This window comes from Martes martes (assembly GCF_963455335.1).
Source record: "Martes martes genome assembly, chromosome: 8".
In the NCBI taxonomy this organism is placed as follows: Eukaryota; Metazoa; Chordata; class Mammalia; order Carnivora; family Mustelidae; genus Martes; species Martes martes.
Genome location: NC_137895.1, coordinates 84,949,896 through 84,972,293, shown reverse-complemented (window position 1 = coordinate 84,972,293; position 22,398 = coordinate 84,949,896). Strand labels below are relative to the sequence as shown.

At 38.3% G+C, this 22,398-nt stretch overlaps 1 protein-coding gene across 1 annotated transcript in view; it reads right to left on the bottom strand.

Annotated features, from left to right (window-relative positions):
- The window catches only part of SPATS2 (spermatogenesis associated serine rich 2), a 143,958-nt gene that overhangs the window by 14,637 nt on the left and 106,923 nt on the right, over positions 1-22,398 (bottom strand). The window contains exons 3-8 of the mRNA XM_080811051.1: positions 20,819-20,898; positions 16,694-16,802; positions 15,002-15,051; positions 12,868-13,129; positions 10,444-10,623; positions 7,710-7,845 (exon numbers count right to left, since the gene is read on the bottom strand). Of these exons, the coding sequence (XP_080667177.1) occupies positions 7,710-7,845; positions 10,444-10,623; positions 12,868-13,129; positions 15,002-15,051; positions 16,694-16,802; positions 20,819-20,898 (817 nt within the window). The remainder of the gene's footprint in view (positions 1-7,709; positions 7,846-10,443; positions 10,624-12,867; positions 13,130-15,001; positions 15,052-16,693; positions 16,803-20,818; positions 20,899-22,398) is intronic.

Below are 22,398 nucleotides of genomic sequence, written 5' to 3'. Positions count from 1 at the left end.
AAGGTGGGAAGAGCTCAAAAGTGGAAAGTATGTTAAGCATAAAGATAAATGGCAGAGGCTTTTTTTTTTTTAAACAATTAACAACTATAATTAATTGTAATACAGCTTCCTAACAATGTGAAAACTTAACCTCAAGTTTTTCATCTGTTCCTAAGCTACACGGTAGTTCCTGGATAGCTCTGTGGCCAAGAGATTCAAAAGTCCCTGTGGTTTGAGGGAACAGTTTAGAGGCCTTACTGCAAGCGATGAGTCCTCTCAGAGAGTGCTGAAAGGCTCATCCAGAAGGCCAGACTTTCTGCTACCTTGCTCCTGCCAATACAGGAGGGCACTGAGTTTGCAACTGTTCTCTCAAGGTTCTTTTGAACGAACGTTAACACCCCAAAATAAGCACCGGATACACTGGATTCTGAAACTGCTAATGAAACTCAGCTGAATACGGCTGGAACTTTGTTTAGAAAGACAGTAGGTCTTATTAAGCCCGAGCCTCCTAACAGTGTAGAGAACGTCCATGTCTTTTCTTCAATCATGAAAAATGGTTTTAGATGACTTGTCACTGTCACTAAGGGAAAAGACTGGTCAATGTCTGAAGTTCTGTATCTCCTTCCCTCCTTAGCAAGACTTTCACTATCTTCCCATTTGCTTAATTTATTCTAAAGCTTTTATGTAATTTCTTTAGTTACTCAGAATAGTTTTTCCTGTAGTATTGCCATTCATACCTCTCACATATATTGTATGTCCATCATCTGAAGCAAGCCCTTTGGTTAATATATTTAACATGTGATTACTGATTCTAGCTACTGCCTTTGATATTCCTTGGTACCAAAAAAATTGTTAAATATCATTTGCTTATGGTTGTTATGTTAGGAAACAATGTTATAACGAAACACATCTCTGCCAATTCCACAGCTAATCATTTTAAGGGACAATACTCTAAACCACTCCGTAATGTTAGAAAATATTTGTACTTGATTACATTTGCTGAAAACCTAGAACTTGTTTATTCTCACTCCACCAGCCAATCAAAGCAGAAACCTAAGCAAAGTCAAAGCAAACACCTTTATTTCTCCAAAGACACTTCCTTCTCATAAAAACAGTCAACAGAGAGAACTGTCAGTAGTTTTTATTAGCAGAAAATTAATTATGTTTCATAGGTTTTGGAGAGCCCCATATTCCCAAGCACCACATGTGAGCTTACACATGTGAGCTCAGAATGAAACAAAAAGCCCCAGTTAGGTAGCCAGGTCATCCCACTGGGTTAAATGAAAGACGTTAAAATTAATTGAAAGAACTAGCTTACTAAATCAAATTTGGTGGGTTCCTCTTTGCCAGGAGTCCTTTACAAAGCATGTAGACATGAGATTTCATATTTCAACAGTCTGAAGTGGCTTTTAAGAAGTCAGGATGTGGGGCGCCTGGGTGGCTCAGTGGGTTAAAGCCTCTGCCTTCGGCTCAGGTCAAGATCTCAGGGTCCTGGGATCGAGCCCCACATCGGCTCTCTGCTCAGCGGGGAGCCTGCTTCCCCCTACTCTCTCTGCCTGCCTCTCTGCCTACTTGTGATCTCCCTCTCTCTGTCAAATAAATAAATAAAATCTTAAAAAAAAAAAAAAAGAAGTCAGGATGTGAATATAAGCTGTTTGTCTGGAACAGGCCCTCAATGGGTAACTTTTCTTCCTGCTCCTTTCCAGCGGTAAAAAGTATCTCAATTCTAAAGTAATAAGTACAGACCATATAACTCGATGATACTTTACAATATATTTAGGAAAAAAGAACCAGTAGCAAACTAGATTACTGACTACTAGTTTATTGTTCACGTTTCTGGTTGGTAAGGAAGAATGGTTAGGGTGTTAAGCCATCTAGCCAGTAGTTGACTAAATCCTCATGTGAAACAGTATGGTTGTTTTTCGTTTTTTTTTTTTTTAAATCCTCTCTCTCAAATTATGATAGCAATGTCTAAAGGGAGACAGGTATAGCCTAGGATGGCAAAGGCTGAAAAATAAAAGCAAACAGAGAAACCTGGTAAGACACAGAATAAGGAAGCAGGGTATAGTAGAAAAGTGTCACTTAATACCAAGTATGACTTCAGGCAGATTATTTTTTTCTGTGCCCATCCTTTCTCATCTATAAAATGCACATAATACTACAAGTGATATTATTATACAGATTAGAGATATGTGCATAAAAGCTTCTGACATACAATAATGGCTCAATAAATGGCAGCAGCAATTATTATTCTAATTCCTGTACTCACCTTGATTCCTCGGTTTCAGCAGAATATCTCCCTTAGCAAAATGCTTTCATATTAACTTTGGTAGATCCCTATTCTTTCCAGATTCATTGTTCGAAATTCTTAAATGAACACGCATATACACTAGCATAGCATAGGCAGTTATAGAGATGTGAATCAAAGATAACTTTAAGTGAAAAGAATATGTTACAAAATTATGCTCACGATGATTACAATTATTAAGATTATGTATGCGTGTAGATGGGCAACACAAGGGAACACAGTTGGTAGAGTTACAGGACTTTTACTTCTATTTTTTTTTTTTTTTAAAGATTTTATTTATTTATTTGACAGAGAAAGAGACAGAGAGCACAAGCAGGCAGAGAGGCAGGCAGAGGCAGAGAGAGAATCAGGCTCCCCGCTGAGCAAGGAGCCTGATGCGGGGCTCTATCCCAGGAGCCTGAGACCATGACCTGAGCCGAAGGCAGCGGCTTAACCCACTGAGCCACCCAGGCGCCCCTTTACTTCTATTTTTAAAAAATAATGATGGGATATACAGTAAACGTTAAGAAAGAATCATGGAAGGGGCGCCTGGGTGGCTCAGTGGGTTAAGCCTCTGCTCCGGCTCAGGTCATGATCTCAGGGACCTGGGATCAAGCCCCGCATTGGGCTCTTTGCTCAGCAGGGAGCCTGCTTCCCCCTCTCCCTCTGCCTGCCTCTCTGCCTACTTCTGATCTCTATCCGTCAAAAAAATAAATAAAATCTTAAAAAAAAAAAAGGAATCATGGAAGCTTAAAGAAAAAAAGAAACACAAAATTCAGATTCCTTCATCAAATGCTCTCATTTTACCTTGGTCTCTGACTTCATCCCTTATTACTTTCAACTACTGCCCCCTGAGCTGTAGCTACACGATAGAGAGTCCCTACATGTCCCTTCTGTGCCTCTGCTTAGATCAGCCTTCCTAAATGCAGTGTTCTAGTCCCATCCTTTCTGACAATGTAAACCCTATCTGGGGGTGCCTGGGTGGCTCAGTCAATTAAGCGTCTGCCTTCAGCTCAGGTCATGATCCCAGGGTCCTAGGATTGAGCCCCACCCCACATCAGGCTGCCTGCTCAATGGTGAGTCTGCTTCTCCCTCTCCCTCTGCTTCCCCCAACACATGCTCTCTCTCAAATAAGTAAAATCTTAAAAAAAAAAATCCTATCTGTCATTCAAAGCTTGATAATGATTCATTTCCTTTTAGAAATCTTTTCTAATTAACCCCACTCCATAGTTACCTTTCCCTTAATCTTCATACTTTCCCCACAACTAGGATCCGAACTGAAAGATATGTGAATCACAAGTCATTCCAAGTTGTGACTTAAGAAGAGTGATTTAGGACTTCTGAATTGCAAAGTAATATGTGGATGGAATATTCTCATAGATTTATTTTATTGAACTGAAAAAATACTTAAAAAGGCTTTAATAGGCTCAGTCAAAATCTTGGTCTTCCTCATTCTAACCCTATTCCATAATGACAAAATTTCTTAGTCCCTAAGTTTCCTATGTCACATAGTCTTTATAAAAGCTGAGAAGGAAATAATATATGTGACAAGTATCAAGTCTCTAGCATTCTTCCCAAGCTTTAGTGAGAAGTGGGCTATCAGTGGTAGATAGGATGATAATCAAAGGTTACTGGGAGTCAGAATACAGAGATCCGAACACTGAGTCTGCAACTTATGATGTCAAGTTAGACAAACTGCTTAACCTAAGATTCAAATCCCTTATAAACAGCAAGCTGAATTTAAAATTCCTACTTTGCAGGATAGAAATCCAGATAAATAAATCATGTATGACTGAATATGTTTGGTAAACTATAATTTTCATATGTGACTATTTTCACAGATGGTTAAAGAGTTAAAATTTTAAATTAAAGAACATCAAAAACCATGCAGGCCAAGTATTTGTAGAAATAAGGTACCATGTACTAAACATGCAAACACTGAAGAATAATTTAAACCTATGGAGTGGTATGGACATTTTTTTGGTAACACATTATTACATTAGCCCATTCCTTTATTTCTATGCTTTTTAGACATTTTTGAAAATGCTTTGGTTCATAAAATGATACCTAAGTTTCCACCATCTTAAATGGACTTTAGATTTAAGCATCTAAAAGCCTTAGGTAAGACTACTAGAAGGTTAATATGAGAGGAGAAAGGAAGTTCAAATAAAAGGAAGTAATTTTTCTAAGATGAATGAGGAATCATCTAGGAAAAATCTCCATCTTAAGTATAAACTTACACTGACTTGATGAGTTCTAAAATTTTAAATTTCTTATGCATTTTCTCCTTTTAGATGAGTATGTTTTGATTTTTAATAAAATAGAAGTTTTCATTTAAAAGACAAGTTGAGTGTGTCTCCTGTTGGCATTTTCACCTACACATTATATGACAACTGTCCAAAATAATTTATCTACTTTAGCTTCATGTTCCATTCCATATCCTGTTCCTAAATAGCCTTAAACTTAAGTCAACTATCAGCTCCAACAATGTAAGTCAGACATATTTTATGAATGAACAAGAAAAGTAAACTTGGGTCTAGAGATGATTTTAAGTTTTACATACTGGAAAGCCTCTGACTTTACCCTCCTACAGGTATGTGTCAGTTTTCATTTGGCCCCGAAATGAAAGCAGTTATCCATATAATTCCCCCAGTGCCCCTTCAGGGGTAATGTAATCTTACTGTTGCAAATTTGTTAAAATACTTTGCTTTTCTTTTATACCATAACCAACACAAAAAAATGACTCTTCCTAAGTGACATTAACTCCAAGTTCTGGTTTGGTGCCAAATGGAGTTAGCTCACCTGCCAATTATGTCTTGAAGTCGTAACTACAAGGGGCACTGAAATAAGGTAGTACTATAAAACCCAATCAGCCAGAGAGAAGGGCACCAGCAGGAAAGGGCAGATAAATCTCTTTCCTCAAGTTAAACTGACCTGGTTGCCACGTCTGCTAATCAATCCTAAATACACAGTTCCCAGGCAGGAAACCATTTCATTTGTCATTTATTGAAGGAGGCTCCCCCTGGCTGGGTTCCAAGTCAACAGGAACTCACAAATCTCTCTCCCGGAACTGTGTTTCCTGGTTCAGGCTGTTTCTGAATAGAATCAGATCCTGTGGCTAAGCAATCAGTAAGCTAAATAATCATGGAGACCAGAGACTTATCAAAGCAAAGTTGTGATGACCTACTCTTAGCTCTTTATTCTTTTCAAAATGAGTCAATAAAATGCGATATGATAACAATCCAGGGCAAAGGTCATGATGCTTCCTCCCAGAAGGATCAGGAGGAGTAGAAATCAATTACCTAGAAATATTTCCAGAAGTTAGAGCTAAATTTAAGTTTGAGAGGACTGGTTAGATTTAGAGAAGTATGAAGATACAGAAGAACATATTAGGATAGAAAAGTGGCATTAACAATTATACCGAAGAGGAAATCTGAATGTTAAGTCTTGAGACAAGTAATTTGGCTGAAATAAACATGTATGTAAAAAGAAAAACAGAAGATATGACATTAAGTTTCTAGCTATAAAACCTGAAAGGGAAAACTCAGGATTTGGGACAAAGGATGGGTAGACTAGCAGATGAAATATCTATCTTGAAGGACTTTTTGGTTATGATGATTTAGTGGACCATTCTACATTTTTCATATGGTAAAAGTAGGTGTCAGCAACTTTATGGAGGCTTTATTCTAAATCTTCGTTAATTCACCCCCTCCTTCAATCCCACAGGAGGACTAAGGCTAGCTACACTCCGCCTATCTCTTGTTTCCTGTGGCACGAAGTGACCAAACTAAGTTTATGAACAGACACATGGCTGACTGCAACCACAGAAAAAGAAAAAAGATGGAGGGTTGGGAGGAAGAGGAGGGTAGGTTCTCTGTACTCATGAACCCTTCCTCTCACATTTCAGATCCAGGCAGGTTTTACAAAGCAGCAGAGCAGTCTTAAAACCCCAAACATCAACCTAGCTGCTTGTCTTTCCACCGCTTTACTGAATTTGGTCCTCCGGGCTTTTCTATTTTCTATTTCTTTCTTTCTCTCTCTTTTTTTTTTAAAGATTTCACTTACTTATTTGAAAGAGAGAGAAATCACAAGTAGGCAGAGAGAGGAGGAAGCAGGCTCCCCGCTGAGCAGAGAGCGCGACGTGGGACTCGATCCCAGGACCCTGAGATCACGACCTGAGCAGAAGCCAGAGGTTCAACCCACTGAGCCACGCAGGCGCCCCAGGGCTTTTCTACTTTCAAAAAAGTTCCTTATAAAATACAAATACTGGGAAGGAGTTAGGGTTTCAGTATTAGTTAACACCTTAATATATGATAGTTAAAACAGCTTCAGTGTTCAAAAACATTAGAATACACTTCTCCCCCGCAAAGATTCTATAATCAAATACACTTGGGAAACGGCATGATATATGGCTTCCTCTTGTAGATTTGCAGTGCACATCAGCATTGGAAAAGCACTGAAGAAGTCCAGTAGTCAGGGGCACCTGGGTGGCTCAGTGGGTTAAGCCTCTGCCTTCAGCTCAGGTCATGATCTCAGGGTCCTGGGATCGAGCCCCGCATCGGGCTCTCTGCTCAGCAGGGAGCCTGCTTCCCTTCCTCTCTCTCTCTGCCTGCCTCTCTGCCTACTTGTGATCTCTGTCTGTCAAATAAATAAATAAAATCTTAAAAAAAAAAAAAAAGAAAGAAAGAAAGGGGCGTCTGGGTGGCTCAGTGGGTTAAAGCCTCTGCCTTCGGCTCAGGTCATGATCCCAGAGTTCTGGGATCGAGCCCCACATTGGGCTCTCTGCTCAGCAGGGGGCCTGCTTCCCTCCCTCTCTCTCTGCTTACCTCTCTGCCTGTCAAATGAATTAAAAAAAAAAAAAGTCCATAGTCAAATGTTTTAAAAAAGTACTTTAAAATCTCTTTAACTACCAAACCCTATTTCCCCTACAAAACATATTAATATATTTTAAGATATGACTATTTTTTAGAATACAGCTTGAAAAGCACAAAATTAAAACAAGTCAATGGCTAGTAATAAGACACAGAAAAGACAATTTGGACAGGCTGCATTAGGAAGGATGACAGGAGGAAGGAAAGCAAAAACAGATCTTTTCTACTTCGTAACTTTCCAAAAACATCATGTCATTTGTTGCAGGTTCCTGCAAGAAGAGACAGACCCTAAAGTAAGGACACATGATCTACTCTATAATTATCTGTCCCTTTCTGAAGACTATCAGCCTCAGGCCCGTTCCTAGAACATGAGTTCTCTGTACTACCCATTCCCACACTGTGACCCAAAGGAGCTGAATGAAGCAGAAAGCTAAATATACCACAGGACTTCTAAGTTTCTCCCAACTATCTAAAACAGTTAAGAGTCAGGAATTAAAGTACCTGGCGAGTGGCTGAGCATCTTCGTAAGTGACCCTTTTTGTGCCGTTGTGATCAAAGGCAACTTAACTTACCAGCTCTGCAACTCAGCAAAAGCTTGTTTCATTTTCTTAATGGAAGCATCCATCTCTTCTTTAACTACAACTCGATACCGTGCAAGAGACACTGTGCAGCGCTGGAGGTCTTTCACAGATTTTTCAATATTGGAACCTTGGGGAAAAAAACCCCAAGAATTAATACAAAAAAGGAGCACAGGTAACTTGAAAGATGGATATGGACACCCACACATGTAACATAGCAAATGCTGGTGGACTAAGAATATTCCCTAAGGGGCCACACTCCTCGACAAAAAATTGATGTTTTCATAGATTAAAAACAAAAAACAAAAGAACAAAAAACAAAACAGTATCCTGGCCAAGATGGAATAATAGGAGTTGGGTTCATCCTCCCGTCTAAACATATACACACAGAAAAAAACATATGAAACTTGGTTCTCATAAAACAGACATTAGGAAGTACTTTTTTCCTGAGAAAACAGAAGCCTGAGGACTCTGATTGCCCCAGCTTACTGCCACAAGAGTTTCCAGGCTGCAGCGCAAGGAGGAGAAATCCTAATCCTGAATTGAGGGGGGAGAGTCGAGAACTGGGGAGGCCAAGGTGGGGAGAATTCTAAGGGCAGAATACTGGGGAGGAGAGAGGTACACAAAGATGAGAAAACTGTAGAGATCTACAGAGGATTCTGAATGCATCGGTGTGAGGAAACTACTGAGACAGGAAAAAGAACCAATGGAAAGGAACAGGTAGAACAACCCCCAGACCTCACCCAGACCACAAATAGTTTGTGTTTACACCCGCCAGAAAGGGGGACCAGTCGAGCACTTGGAAGGCTACTGCCTTTGTAATGAGGCAAAATTATCTCTAAAGGCTACTCTAGTTCCATCTAACAAAGCTTAAAAGCAAGCCTCAGACTATCATCAAATAATAGTCTCAAAACAAATCATAAGAATAATTAAATAGGGCTCCTGGCTGGCTCTGCCTGCTAAACGTCTGGCTTCGGTTCAGGTCATGATCCCAGGGTCCTGGGATGGAGCCTGAAGTCTGGCTCCTGCTCAGCCGGGAACCTGCTTCTCCTCTCTTTGCCCCTCCCCCTGCTTATGCTCTCTCTCTTAAATAAATAAATAAAATCTTAAAAAAAAAAAAAAAGAATACTTAGATAAAACACAAAAATATCTAGCAATCAAAAAGAAAAATTCACATGTCTGGCATCCAAGAAAAAATTACTAGGCATACAAAGAGGGGGACAAATATGACCCAGAGCGAAGAGAAAAATCAAAGAACAGAAGCAGATGCAAAGATGTCACAGATGTAGAATCAAGTAAATACGGACATCAAAACAGCTAATGTAATCAGATACCATATGGTGAAGAAGACAGAGGAAAACATAAACATGTTAAGGAGAGACATGGATGATACTTTAAAAAACCCCAACTGAACCTCTAGAGATGAAGAAAAGACAATGTCCGAGATTAAAAATACACTGGATGGAACTAACAGCAGATTAGACACTGTTAAAAAAAAAAGATTAATGGATTTGAAGATAGCAACTTCAAAAACTATCCAAAATGAAATCAAAGTAAGAAAAAACGCTACAAAAATAAGTATTTGAATATGTACCAAAGTTTCAAAACTAAGTGACAGAACTCAGTAGAATATAATTCACCATGTAGACACTGTAAAATTAATAAAATTCTCTCTGTGTAGTACAATTTGAAACATTATATGTGGATAAGCCGACTTTGTAGATAAAGATGAAATATATTTACCTACCCAACACATTCCAACCAGTCTAAGAGTTCTACTGACCTTTCTATATTCACTAATGTCAAAGTTATATGTACAATTGATAGGTGGAATCATGGATCTAAGTTTTTAATGTGCCAAGATACAGATTTTCCATTTTGTATTTAAATTCCACTTGATTTCTTTCCAAATCTACTTAAAAGCTTTCAAGACTCATCCTTTTCTTTTTGTTTGACCGAATATTTTTTGATGTGCTTTTCTGCACCAAGCTGAGGGTTATGCTAGATTTAAAAGGAAAGCTTCACTAATTAAATTTAGCTCATGTGGAATAAATAATTCAGTGAAGAGCTACAGGTTACAAGTGTCTTTTACATTTCTGTTTCTTTGTGGAGTAGACCACCTTCCTTGCTTAGATGTGTGACACTCAGAAAGGCTGTCATCTCTACCTGTTTAATTACTGCCTGATTATTTAAATGATTATTACAGTTAAAAAAAAAAGCACAGAGCTACCACCAGTCAATGCTGAGTACTTACTTAAGAGAAAATGATCTTGTTTAAAGCTCGAGTCTGACAGATATTACCAAGAGCGCGAAGTTGTGAAGAGAAATGAAAAATATTTTTAAAATGTCATGTCAGAGATGGCAGAGCTTTTTACTGTTAAGTCAACCAGGAGATAAAAAAGAAGGAAACAGTACAAAAATGTTGCAGTAAAGCAAATAAACAAGTTAATGTTACCAGAAAAGTCATTCCTGACCAGTAGAGTTTGACTTTCATTCACTAAATGGATCCCCGTCATTGTAACAAGACTGCACAACATCTAAAACACTATCAAGCTCCAACTGTGCACACGGAGTTAGATAGGGGTAGTTACTGCCTAAAAAACAGAAAACGTATTACCTGCTACCATTTTGAGACCTTATCTGTGGGAAGAAGGAGATAATCTGCCCTCACTAGCCAAAACCAGATTTTTTTGTTTTGTTTTCTCTCAAAGGTAGGCTTCTGATTTACCTAGCTTTTTGTTGGTGGAGGAGGGCGGAACATCTTCCATCCCCAGATTTGCGAACTGAGGTGCTGTGGTTGGTCGTGAAAGAGTTCTGGCAGCATTCCTATTTTGTTGAGAATTCTGAGTAGACTGCATAGTCAAAGACTTGGGCTCAAAATCAGAGATGCCATTCTCCAGCATGGACCCTGTCGAAGAAAGAGGCCAGTATTTTAGAGTAAAATTTAGGGGTATAACAATCAAGCAGTCTTAAGTATAAACAAACAAGAAAGGTAAAAATGTTCCAGGCAGAACTATGCCTCTTAAAGGCCGTGAACGAAAACGACTGACAAAATAGAACAAAGAGCAGAAGCAGTTGGAGCGTCTGGCTCAGCCCTAAGCTGTGTCCTGAATGAAGACAAGTCTGTGTTAACCCACTGCGAGATAAGCTAGCTTGTTCCCTGTATCTTGGTAGCTCTGGGCACAAGGAGTGCAGAAAGTCAATAGCACTAATTTCTGATAGCTTCTGTAAATTATGTTAAGGAAAAGAGTTTTACATTGTTCCAGGGAACAAAGAATCTTAGAAGTTTTAGGAAAAGGGCAAAGAGGAAATAAGAGAAGAGCCAGCTCAGGAAAAAAAAGGAAGCCGCTGACTGTTTTTGCTTTGTTTGACATCAGCATAGGTGCTGTATCTTTCTCTAAGTCTTTGCGTGTGAGCAAACTCCTCAATAAAAGAACATGAAAGAAGTACAGGATAATTCTTAAATTGTCATTACATTAATAAGGTTAGCAGCAACAAAGCAAGGGGAAATGGATTAACAAACAAGTAATTAAAAAAACAATTTTAAAAGAGATATTCCCCGGGCATTTGGGTGGCACAGTTGGTTAAGCATCTGGCTCTAGGTTTCGGCTCAGAGCCTTATATCAGGGTGAGGAGCTTGAGCCCCATGTTGGGCTCCACGCGCAGCACAGAGTCTGCTTAGCTGTCTCTTTCCCGCTCCTTCTGCCCCTCTTCTAAGTGTGCATTCCCTCTCTCAATCTCAAATAAATAAATCTTCAAAAAAAAAAGATACTCCCAATATCTTCCCAATAGTCATCAAAATGGTTAATAAAACAAAATATGTGCAAGATATGTGAACTTACAACTAACACTAATCTTAAATCTTTACTAGAAAACAAATGTGGGACTATAAAAGCCGACAGTCTACTGCTCATGAAAGCCATTGGATTACAGTTATTATTATATATTCCTCACTGTGTTGAGTCTTAGAGTAACACCATTGATATCAACTCATCATTTTCTTAGTAACTACACAATTAAAAAAAACTTAAGGTCACCTTTTGTAATCTCTAACTACTAAGGGATTATTAAATTGGAAGATTTCCACAAGACTGACTTAAACTGGGCACCTGGGTGGTGGCTCAGTTGGTTAAGCGACTGCCTTTGGCTCAGGTCATGATCCTGGAATCCTGGGATCCAGTCCAGCATCAGGTTCCCTGCTTGGCAGGAAGTCTGCTTCTCCCTGTGACCCTTCCCCCTCTTGTGCTTTCTCTCTCTTCCAGATGGATGAATAAAATCTTTTTTAAAAAGGCGGAGGGGCACATGGGTGGCTTAGTAGGTTGGCGCCTCTGCCTTCGGCTCAGGTCACGGTCCCAGGGTCCTGGGATCGAGCCCAGCATCGAGCTCTCTGCTCAGCAGGGAGCCTGCTTCCCTTCCTCTCTCTCTGCCTGCCTCTCTGCCTACTTGTAATCTCTGTCTGTCAAATAAATAAATAGAAGTCTTAAAAAAAAAAAAAGACTGACTTAAACTAAAATTAAAATATGAGACAATGGAATAAAAATTATATTTTTCTTTGGTAATTACAGTTGATCCTTAAACAATGTGGGCATTGGGGCACTAACCCCCCCACTGTCCCCTGCAGTTGAAAATCTTTATATAACTTTGACTCTCCCAAAACTTAATAGCCTACTGTTGTTAACCAGAAGCCTTACCAATAACATAAACAGTTGATAAACACATATTTTATACTTTGTATGTATTATATCCTGTATTCTTACAATAAAGTAAGCTGGAGAAAAGAAGATGTTATTAAGAAAATCATTAGGGCACATACTGCATGGAGCACTGGGTATGGTGCATAAACAATGAATTCCGGTACACCGAAAAGAAATTTAAAAAATTAAAAATTTTTTAAAAAAGGAAAATCATTAGGAAGAGAAAATATATTTACAGTACTGTATTTTTGAAAAAAAAAAATCCGCATATAAGTGAACCCAAACACCCATGTTGTTCAAGAATCAGCTGTACAAAATGTGACTCTTTCATATAAAAGGCAACAAAAACTAAAAAGTAAAAAGCTAAAATTGAATGTAATTTGATTGCTTTCTCAACCAGGAAGCCCTTGTATTTTTCAACAGAATGCAACTTTTCAAAGACCTGTTAATAAACTCACCTGTTCTATCCAGCATATCTGGTGTGGCAGACTCAGGATCTTCCAATTCTCTGGCATCTATTGAAAGTATCTCCATACCCTCACTGAGAGAGTCCACAGACTCAGTATCATTGATGGCACCGTTGACATGGTAACCATTAATACCACCTTTTTCTGAAGAAGCCACAGACTGTTCCTCTTGAATGGAAACCGATTTACTGGAATCTGGGATACTGTTACTTGGTTCTGCTGAAGGCTTGGGTTTGCTTTTCTTCTTTTTGTTCTAATGATTATTAAAGATTTGGAAAAAAGAAAAGAAAGACACCCCCCCCAAACAATCCAGAGTGGTAACTCTAGTTACCAAAGATAGTCAATGTTACCAATTTCTCATATGCTCTTCCAGAAACTGAACATATTTTTGTCTATCTTGAGCTACTGACTAAAATAACTATGTAAAATGCCTTGGATGAACTCAAACACATAAATATAAAAAATTTATGTATGGTAAAACCTGCCATAAGCAAAATCAAAACATAAATTTTAAAATGTGAAATACATGTCCAACGTATATACAAAACATTAAATGTATACAGAGGTGTAACAAAAACCAAAGAAAACAATAACCCAATAGAAAAAACTGGTATAGGACAGAAACTTATGTAATGAAGTGGAACCTCAGTCTAATAAGAGACAGAAATTAAAACTGTACTGGAGAGGACTCTGGGAAGATGACAGAGTGGAAGCACCAGTAATCTGTCTCACTAGACAACAATTACACGGTAGAATTTGTCTGATATAACTATTTTGGAACTCTGGAGTCTATTGAAGGCTTGCAATTTGCAGGTGAAGACCTGGACAGTAAATTGTGGTTAATTTCAGTTAGTGTCGGCTCCTACTATAGAAGCAGTTCCCCTAGGGGACAGGCAGCCGTGCACCTGTTCTTGGAGCAGCTTGCACAAATTATGGGAGCCAGGATAGACAAAGAGAACCCTGTCCTCCAAATATTGGGGATCTGGGCTCTAATCACTGATTGCTGCTTTTGATCATAGAAGTGCAGACAAAGAGGCAGGCATCAGTGCTGTTGCACCTCCTCCCATTGTTCCAAGCCCCACCCTCTTTGGCTTGAGTGACTTCCTGGGGAATAGAAAGAGCAGTGCCCCAGGAAACTGACAATAACAAAAAATAAGCAAACCCTGAGGAAGGGGGAGAATCTGATTTCCAAAGTTACCATACTGTTAGATTCAAAGGTCCAGTTTTCCAAAAAAAATCCCAAGGCACAAAAACCACACAAAAAACAAGTATGGTCTATTTAAAGGAAAAAACAAAACCAAAAAACAATCAACAGAAACTGCCCCTGAAAAAGATCTCTTGGCAGGTACATTAAAGACTAAAATAACTGTCTTCCTCTTAACTATAGAGAACAAACTGCTGGTCACCAGAGGGGAGGGGGGGAGGGGGAAGGGTGAAATGGGTAATGTGGATGAAGAGGACCCTTGTGATGAGCACAAATGTTGTATGAAGTGTTGCATCACTATATTGTACACCTGAAACTAATATTACACTGCATGTTATCTAACTGGAATTTAAATAAAAACTTAAAAGAAAATGAAATAATTCTCTTAAAGTTGCTCAAAAAAACTACAAGATGTAGAGAAAAATCAAGAAAACAAAGTATGAACAAAATGAAGAATCAATAAAGAGATAGGAAACCTAAAAGAAATTAATAAAGAAATACTGGAGCTGAAAAGTAGAGTAACTGAAATTTTAAAATTCACTAAAGAGAGTCAAAGGCAGATTTCAGCAGACAAAAGAAAAATAAATCAGTGAACCTGAAGATGGGAGAATGGAAATTGTCGAGTCTGAGGAACAGAAAGAAAAAATACTGAAGAAAAGTGAACAGAGGGACGCCTGGCTGATTCAGTCTGTAGAGCATGTGACTCTACCTCAGGGTCATGAGTTCAAGCCTTAAATCATGTGAAAGAGACTGTGTGGTACTCTACATACACAACTGTGTTTCGGTGTCACTGGACTTTTTTAAACCAGAGGAAGTGAAGTCGCATATGTAAATCTTTTCTTTCAAATATTTTTGCAGGGCCTAAATTTTTTTAATAATACAAGTGCCAATATTATGGTCTTAAATTTAATTCATTTTTACCTTTTTCTTGCCTGTTACTGTCCATTCTTTGAGTACTTCACTGGCACTACCTGTAAAAGAAACCAATTAACAGATTTTTCTCTTCTACCACATGCCTGGTCAACCAGGAATTAGTGTCCCTGCATTTTGTAATTGCTGAACAATTTCCAAAGTTCCTAATAGGGAAAGGTTAAGGTTCAAGTCTCTTCCTAATAGGGAAAGGTTAAGGTTCAAGTCTCTGAGCTAATGTAGTAAGACAATCACATTATACTTATGGAATATCTCTCCATTTAGATCCCCCTTCTCCATGTAATTTCCTTAGTAAGTTCTTCTAAGAAGAGAGTAATGCAGCCTGAACATTTTGAAGATACTTTTATTTATAAAGTGTAGACCAAACACAAAGATAACTGGTTTTAGCCCAAATATGCTATGCCATCCCCTCTAGAAGATCACGTATCACCTTGGCTATGTTGTTTTATTTTAGTTTTATTATTGTCTTTTATTTATTAAGATTTTATTTATTTATTTGACAGAAAGAGACACAGCGAGAGAGGGAACACAAACCGGGGGAGTGGGAGAGGGAGAAGCAGGCTTCCCGCTGAGCAGAAAGCCTGATGGGGCTCCATCCCAGGACCCTGGGACCACGACCTAAGCTGAAGGCAGACGCCTAACGACTGAGCCACCCAGGTGCCCCAAGGCTATGTTGTTTTAGACAGAGCTATACACCACCCTAGACCCAAATACCAACATTATAATGAAAACAGATGATGATAAAGAAAAACCTTACTGTCTTTGGGTCTGTTTCTTATACACTGAAAAATCCAGAAGAATAGAAACAGGAAGACCTAACTTGGCGCTGCTGTTCAAGGAAGCAATAGCTTCAGGCCAAGTTTTTCTCAAACAAGTCATGTAGAAAGAAGTTTATAAAACACTCGTCAACTCTATAAACTGAAAGCTGAGCTAAACACACCATTCTTCTGTATGTTCAATAAGGAAACTGGGGCTCCTGGGTGGCTCAGTCGGTAAGCATCTGCCTTCGGCTTAGGTCGAGAGCCCAGGGTGCTGGGACTGAGCCCCGCATCAGGCTCTCTGCTGGCCAGGAGCCTGCTTCTCCCTCTCCCTGCCCCTCCCCTTCTACTTGTACTCTCTCTCTCTTTCTGTCAAATAAATAAATAAATAAAATCTTAAACACACACACACACACACACACACACACACACACACACACCCTCTTTAGATAAGGAAACTGAAACCCTTACATTTGAATCACTTGCAGGAACCAGACTAAACAGTCTAGAAGTAGAAGCCTGGAAGAGAATGTCAAATCCCTGAATTTTTCATCTGTCGCTGGACTGCTGGGTCACTGGTTTGTCACTAGGTGTTTCTTAAATTCGTATTCAACCCAGTTCCAGTCAAGTCTCTTATACCACTAGCCACACAATTTGTTCTTAAAATTAACAGAAAACATTTTGAGTAAAATGAGCTTTCTTAGCTTGTGTCCTATTCTAAGATATCATACAGCTTATGAATGAATTACTTCTAGGGCTGAAAGAGGTATCTTCAAGAGGTATCTTAAAAAAAAAAAAAAGCCATGTTATCATGGGGTCTGCTGTATCACCTATGAAACACCAGACTGCCGAATGAATGTTATAGAAGTCTGAAGCAACTTCTATTTGAACAAATATACTTATTTAAAAACTGAACAAGGATTACCTTCCATGAACGCTTGTACTGTTTTGTCCACACAATTATCAAAGTGCTGCAAAACTAGGATGATTTCATTATTGCTCTTATTGGGAACTATTGCACGTACCGCATTTATCTGGAAAAGAGAACAGGATCATTTAATTCTAGCATTAGTTCGTCAGTTGGCAACTGTTGCCTATTACAGAGAGTAATGGAAAAAATGGTATGTATCGCTCTTTAATGTCAGTGAGAGTACGTACAACCATCTCACTGGAAATGACTAATAGATGAGTGATAACAGCCATAAGAAGTTAATTTCAAAACTCAGAAAAGCAGAACATTTCTAGAAATAGAAGATATGTGCTAGATTTTATTTCAAGAAAGGGTGGTTTAATTGGATACCAGGTATTAACTTACCATCAATATTTCCTCATCTTAGCCTACCATGGAGAAATGTAGAAAGCTGAATGTAAGTAACAACTTACATTTTTCAGTAGTATTTTTCAAAACATTTTTGATTCAAAAAAGAATTTTTTTTACTTCGTAACACTGCATTGTATAATAACACTATAATTTAAGTTATTATAAACTGTTTCAGGCATACAAAACATAATGAACGCTCACTACATGACAGTCGGTTTAATACAACAAAGCAGACGGGCACTGAAGTCCCCATTAAGTCCCACACAAAACTCATCCCCTTCCTCTTCACAGAGATTTCTGCCTTGAATTTGGTATTATCTTGATACAGGTTTTTGCACTTTTATGATGTATATATCCATAGGTAATATATACTATTGTTTTGCCTGACATAAATATATCATACATATCTATCTTCAATTTGCTTTTTTCACAAAACATCTTTTTTGAGATTGTTTTGTTCGTAGATAAATGCATCTCTTATTTATTTTAACTGCTACATAACATTTCTGTTGTATGAATATAGCCAGTTTATTCATTCTCCTGTTGGTGGTCACTTATGTTGTTTCCAATGTTTGGCTATTATGAAAAATGCTGGAATGAACATTCCTTTGCTTATTTGCTGCTGAATCTTCAGTGCTTTTAACAATGTTTATCACATTGTAAGCAATTAAAGAAGAAAAAAAATCACATCGGTGAAGAGTGAGAGAATATCTCTATTGTGTATAATCACTAGAATTCTTGAATATTAGGGCATCTACAGATTCGTTATATAATACCAAGTTGTTCTCTAAAATAGATATACCAAGGAGCGCCTGGATGGCTCAGTTGGTTGAGTTGGAGGACTCCTGATTTCAACTGGGGCTATGGTCTCAGGTCATGGGATCTAGCCCCTCCCAGCAGGCTTCACGCTCAGTGGGGAGACTGCTGGAGGTTCTCTCTCTCCCTCTCACTATACCCTTTCCCCTATTTGTGCATGCTCTAAAATAAAATAAATATTTAAAAAAATTTTTTTAAATAAAATAAAACAGAAATGCCAATTTTGCTGGATTTATTCCTAAGGTTTTCTTTTTAATTCAAGTATAATTAACATACAGTGTTGTATTAGTTACAATATAATGATTCAATAATTCTATACATTTTTTTTAAAGATTTTATTTATTTATTTGACAGACAGAGATCACAAGTAAGCAGAGGCAGGCAGAGAGGAGGGGAGGGAAGCAGGCTCCCTGCTGAGCAGAGAGCCGGATGTGGGGCTTGATCCCAGGACCCTGGGATCATGACCTGAGCTGAAGGCAGAGGCTTTAACCCACTGAGCCACCCAGGGGCCCCTCTATACATTTCTTAGTGCTCATCAAGATAAGTGTACTCTTAATACCTTTTATCTATTTCACCCATTCTTCCCCCTCCCACCTCTGTTCTGGGAGCTTTGAGAATAACTGCATATTTTTTCATTTTTGTGTATCAATTTATTTATTTTTAAAAAGATTTTTATTTATTTATTTAAGAGAGACACAGCAAGAGAGGGAACATGAGCAGGGGGAGTGGGAGAGGGAGAAGCAGGTTTCCTGCTGAGCAGGGAGCCCGATGTGGGGCTCAATCCCAGGACCCTGGGATCATGACCTGAGCTGAAGGCAGGCGCTTAAAGACTGAGCCACCCAGGCGCCCTTGTGTATCAATTTAATATCCAGCAACTTTGATGAATTCTTGTAATGGCTCTTTTTGGTTGGGAGTAGTACTTAGAAACAAGCTCTACGAGCTGGGTGTGTTCATTGTTATTGGGGAGTCATTATTTCTAGGTTTTTTCCAGAGGACAGAGCTAGGAGATTTTGTTTTTTACAACATGAGTTCATAATAACATCTTCAATTCAAATATGAGTTCATAAAAACATCTTCAATTCAAATATAACATTAAAAGGCTTTTTCTTACATAATTTTTCTTATATAATTTCATATATGTATCTCTTTTCTGTCCACTAAAAGTTTTTACTCATTTGCTTTATTCTATAATATTCAAAAAATATTACTAATAAACTACAACATAATATTACTAATGCTAAAACACTGAATACAATTAAAGATCTGCAATTCTTTTTGTCTTTTAAAATATCCCTCTAAATACATACAGATGAATACTGTGTTTAGAAGTCAGTTGGAAGATTTGTTCTAGTTCACCCTTTCCCTGAAGGTGAAATATTTTTAGGATCTCAACTTTATATAAGACCTTAGCCTCAAATCCTAACCCAGGACAACCCTTGGGCTTCAGGGCCCTGGGTGGTAAAACCCAATTTTTATTGAGATTGGCAACAGTGGCCTAATGGACAAGGCACTGGCCTCCTACTGAGACTGGCAAAACACATCAGAGTTATCTAGCTCAGGCTTACCACTCTGGTTTTTAGTGTCCTTTGTATCTTTGGTCCCTAGGGATATCCTTTACGTTTTGTGTTATGGTATGCATTTTAAATGATGCACGTTATTTTTCATTCTGCATTTCTAGGTATTTTATAACAGGAATGTTTCCAGGTTCTTTAGTCAGCCATACTGCTTAAAAAGGAAGTACTTTTATATATGAAGAGAAATAAAAGTATCTTGTCTAAATAATAATCAGAGTCTGCATTAGAACCTAAGTCTTCTTTAGTATAATTGCTTTTATATCATTCTACCCTTTTTTTGTTTCAGGCTTACCTGAACAATGATAAGGTTTAAAACCACACAAACTGGGAAGGTATATAATGTATAATCCAAAGAGGGCTAATCCGTAATATATATTTTTGAGATGAGCAAAAAACTTAGTACTGATCACTATAAAATGGACTATAGGCAAAACTTACAGATTCAGTGATAAAAGATGCTAATAACTTAAAATGTGAAAGTGTTTATATTAGTCAACCAATATAGTATATCTGTGACTCCATAATCAACAATATACTTTTCTTTTTTTTTTTTAAGATTTTATTTATTCATTTGACAGACAGAGATCACAAGTAGGCAGAGAGGCAGGCAGAGAGAGAGGAAGAAGCAGGCTCCCCGTTGAGCAGAGAGCCCGACGCGGGGCTCGATCCCAGGACCCTGAGATCATGACCTGAGCCAAAGGCAGAGGCTCAGCCCACTGAGCCACCCAGGCGCCCCAACAATATACTTTTCTTTCTCTTTTTTAAAGATTTTATTTATTTATTTGACAGACAGAGATCACAAGTAGGCAGAGAGGCAGAGAGAGAGAGAGAGAGAGAGGAGGAAGCAGGCTCCCTGCTGAGCAGAGAGCCCGATGCAGGGCTCGATCCCAGGACCCTGGGACCATGACCTGAGCTGAAGGCTGAGGCTTTAACCCACTGAGCCACCCAGGCGCCCCTACTTTTCTTAATAAAATAGAGAAATCACATAAAGCGTTTATGTTTTTCTCAATAAAACTCATTAAGGGTTATACTACTAAAAACACCTGTTTTTCTTCCAGAGGATTACTACTTGGAAGGTCTATTTCTCTTCTTGCTCTGAACTCTCCAAATGTATGGAAAGATCCTACTCAGGTTATTCCTTAAAGAACACTGCCAAATGAGATACACACTTAGCCATCTACTATATATTATTCGTTATAACATTAACTAATATTTATGATATTAATTATACAAACAAAATCATACTTTACTTTCTTAATGAGTTTGTGTAGGCACTGATTGTATTAGCATCTAAATTTTAGTGACATTCAAGCTTACTATCCAGAGTAACTAGTCATACCTTCTCTTTCATGTTCTCAAAAGCTCCTCCCTGGGCCAATACAGTATTGGACTGCAAATCAAAAATGAATCCTGATGTATCTGCAAGAATAAGAATGAAAAAATATATTCAACAAGATCCAAAACTAACATGTGATCCATCCCCCAAATGGAAGGGCCATTCCAGCTGCTTTCCTCTCATCAACAGTTAACAATTTAGCTGCTATTTTGTAAATTCTATTCTATATATAACTGATAACTACACTTGAGTTAAAATTATAAGATTTGACTTTAATAGAAACTGTCAAGAACTACAGAAAGACACTAAATACATTAACTATATAAGACTGTCCAGCAATCCTTGACATCTTTGTTAACTTCCTAATTTAAAAGGCCCTTTAGAAAAAAAAAAATAAATAAATAAAAGGCCCTTTAGAAATGTTGCAAGTGAATAGTTCCCCAAGGTGAAATTTAACACTAATGAATCTGAAAATGTGAATATGAGAGCTTCTATACCATTATTAACAACACATGAAACTAATTTCCATCTTCTGGACCGTACCACACACGTTCTTTGGCTATAAAATCCCTCAATACATTCATGTTTGTATCTCCAACATATTGCTTAACAAAGCAATGTACCTGAGCTTACACTACGAGCACAAAATGGGAAAGCAGTGCAATGTGACTGATTACGATAAGTTTGGCTTCCTTGCGTTTATAAAGAAAAGGCTATCTGCAAATTTAATTAATTTCTTTACCTTGGCTATGTAATCCATAAATTACCTCAGCTTTAATACTTGACAACCTTGTTTTAATCTAATGAGATGCAATGGCGGGACATGGTTAGAGTACTTCTCAAGTTCTGATGTGGATACTTATCATCTGGGGAATCTCAGGTTAAAATGCGGGTTCTGATTCGGTAGTTTGGCTTGTGGCCTGAGATTTGTACTCTCCAGAGTTATCAACACTGCCGATCCATGCGCCATACTTGGGAATAGCTTGGGAGTTAGAATTTCAACAAAGCAAGCAAAAGGAGAAATTTTAAGAAAAGAGGTTGCTATGGTTTAAGTGTTTGTGTGCCCACCCCTTACCCCTGCCTGCCACCACCCAGCACTAAATTTGTCTGTTGAAATCCTTAAGTGTTAGTGTTGTATAATGGTATTAGCAGTGGGACCTTTGAGAGATGAATAGGTCCTGAGAATGGAGTCGTCATGATGGGATTAGTGGTTTTATGAAAGAGACCCCACAGAGCTCTCCAGCCCGGGGCCATATGGTGGGAGATCGCAATGAGAAACAGTCTGTAGCCCAGAAGAGGACCCTCACCGGACTGTGACCTTAGACTTCCAGCCTTGCAAACTGTAAGAAATAAATTTCTGTTTTTTCTAAGCTACCTAGTCTGTTATGGCAGCTAGAACAAAATAAGACAGGGGTATAAAAAATATAGTAATATTCTAGTACACCTCCCAAATTCTTTTGCTATCATTATAAATGTGTTTTAATTAAAGCCTCTTTTCAGAGATGAAAGGCACAGCATAGGGAATACAGTCAATGGTACTGTAATAACGTTGCATGGTGACAGATAGGAGCCACACTTGCAGT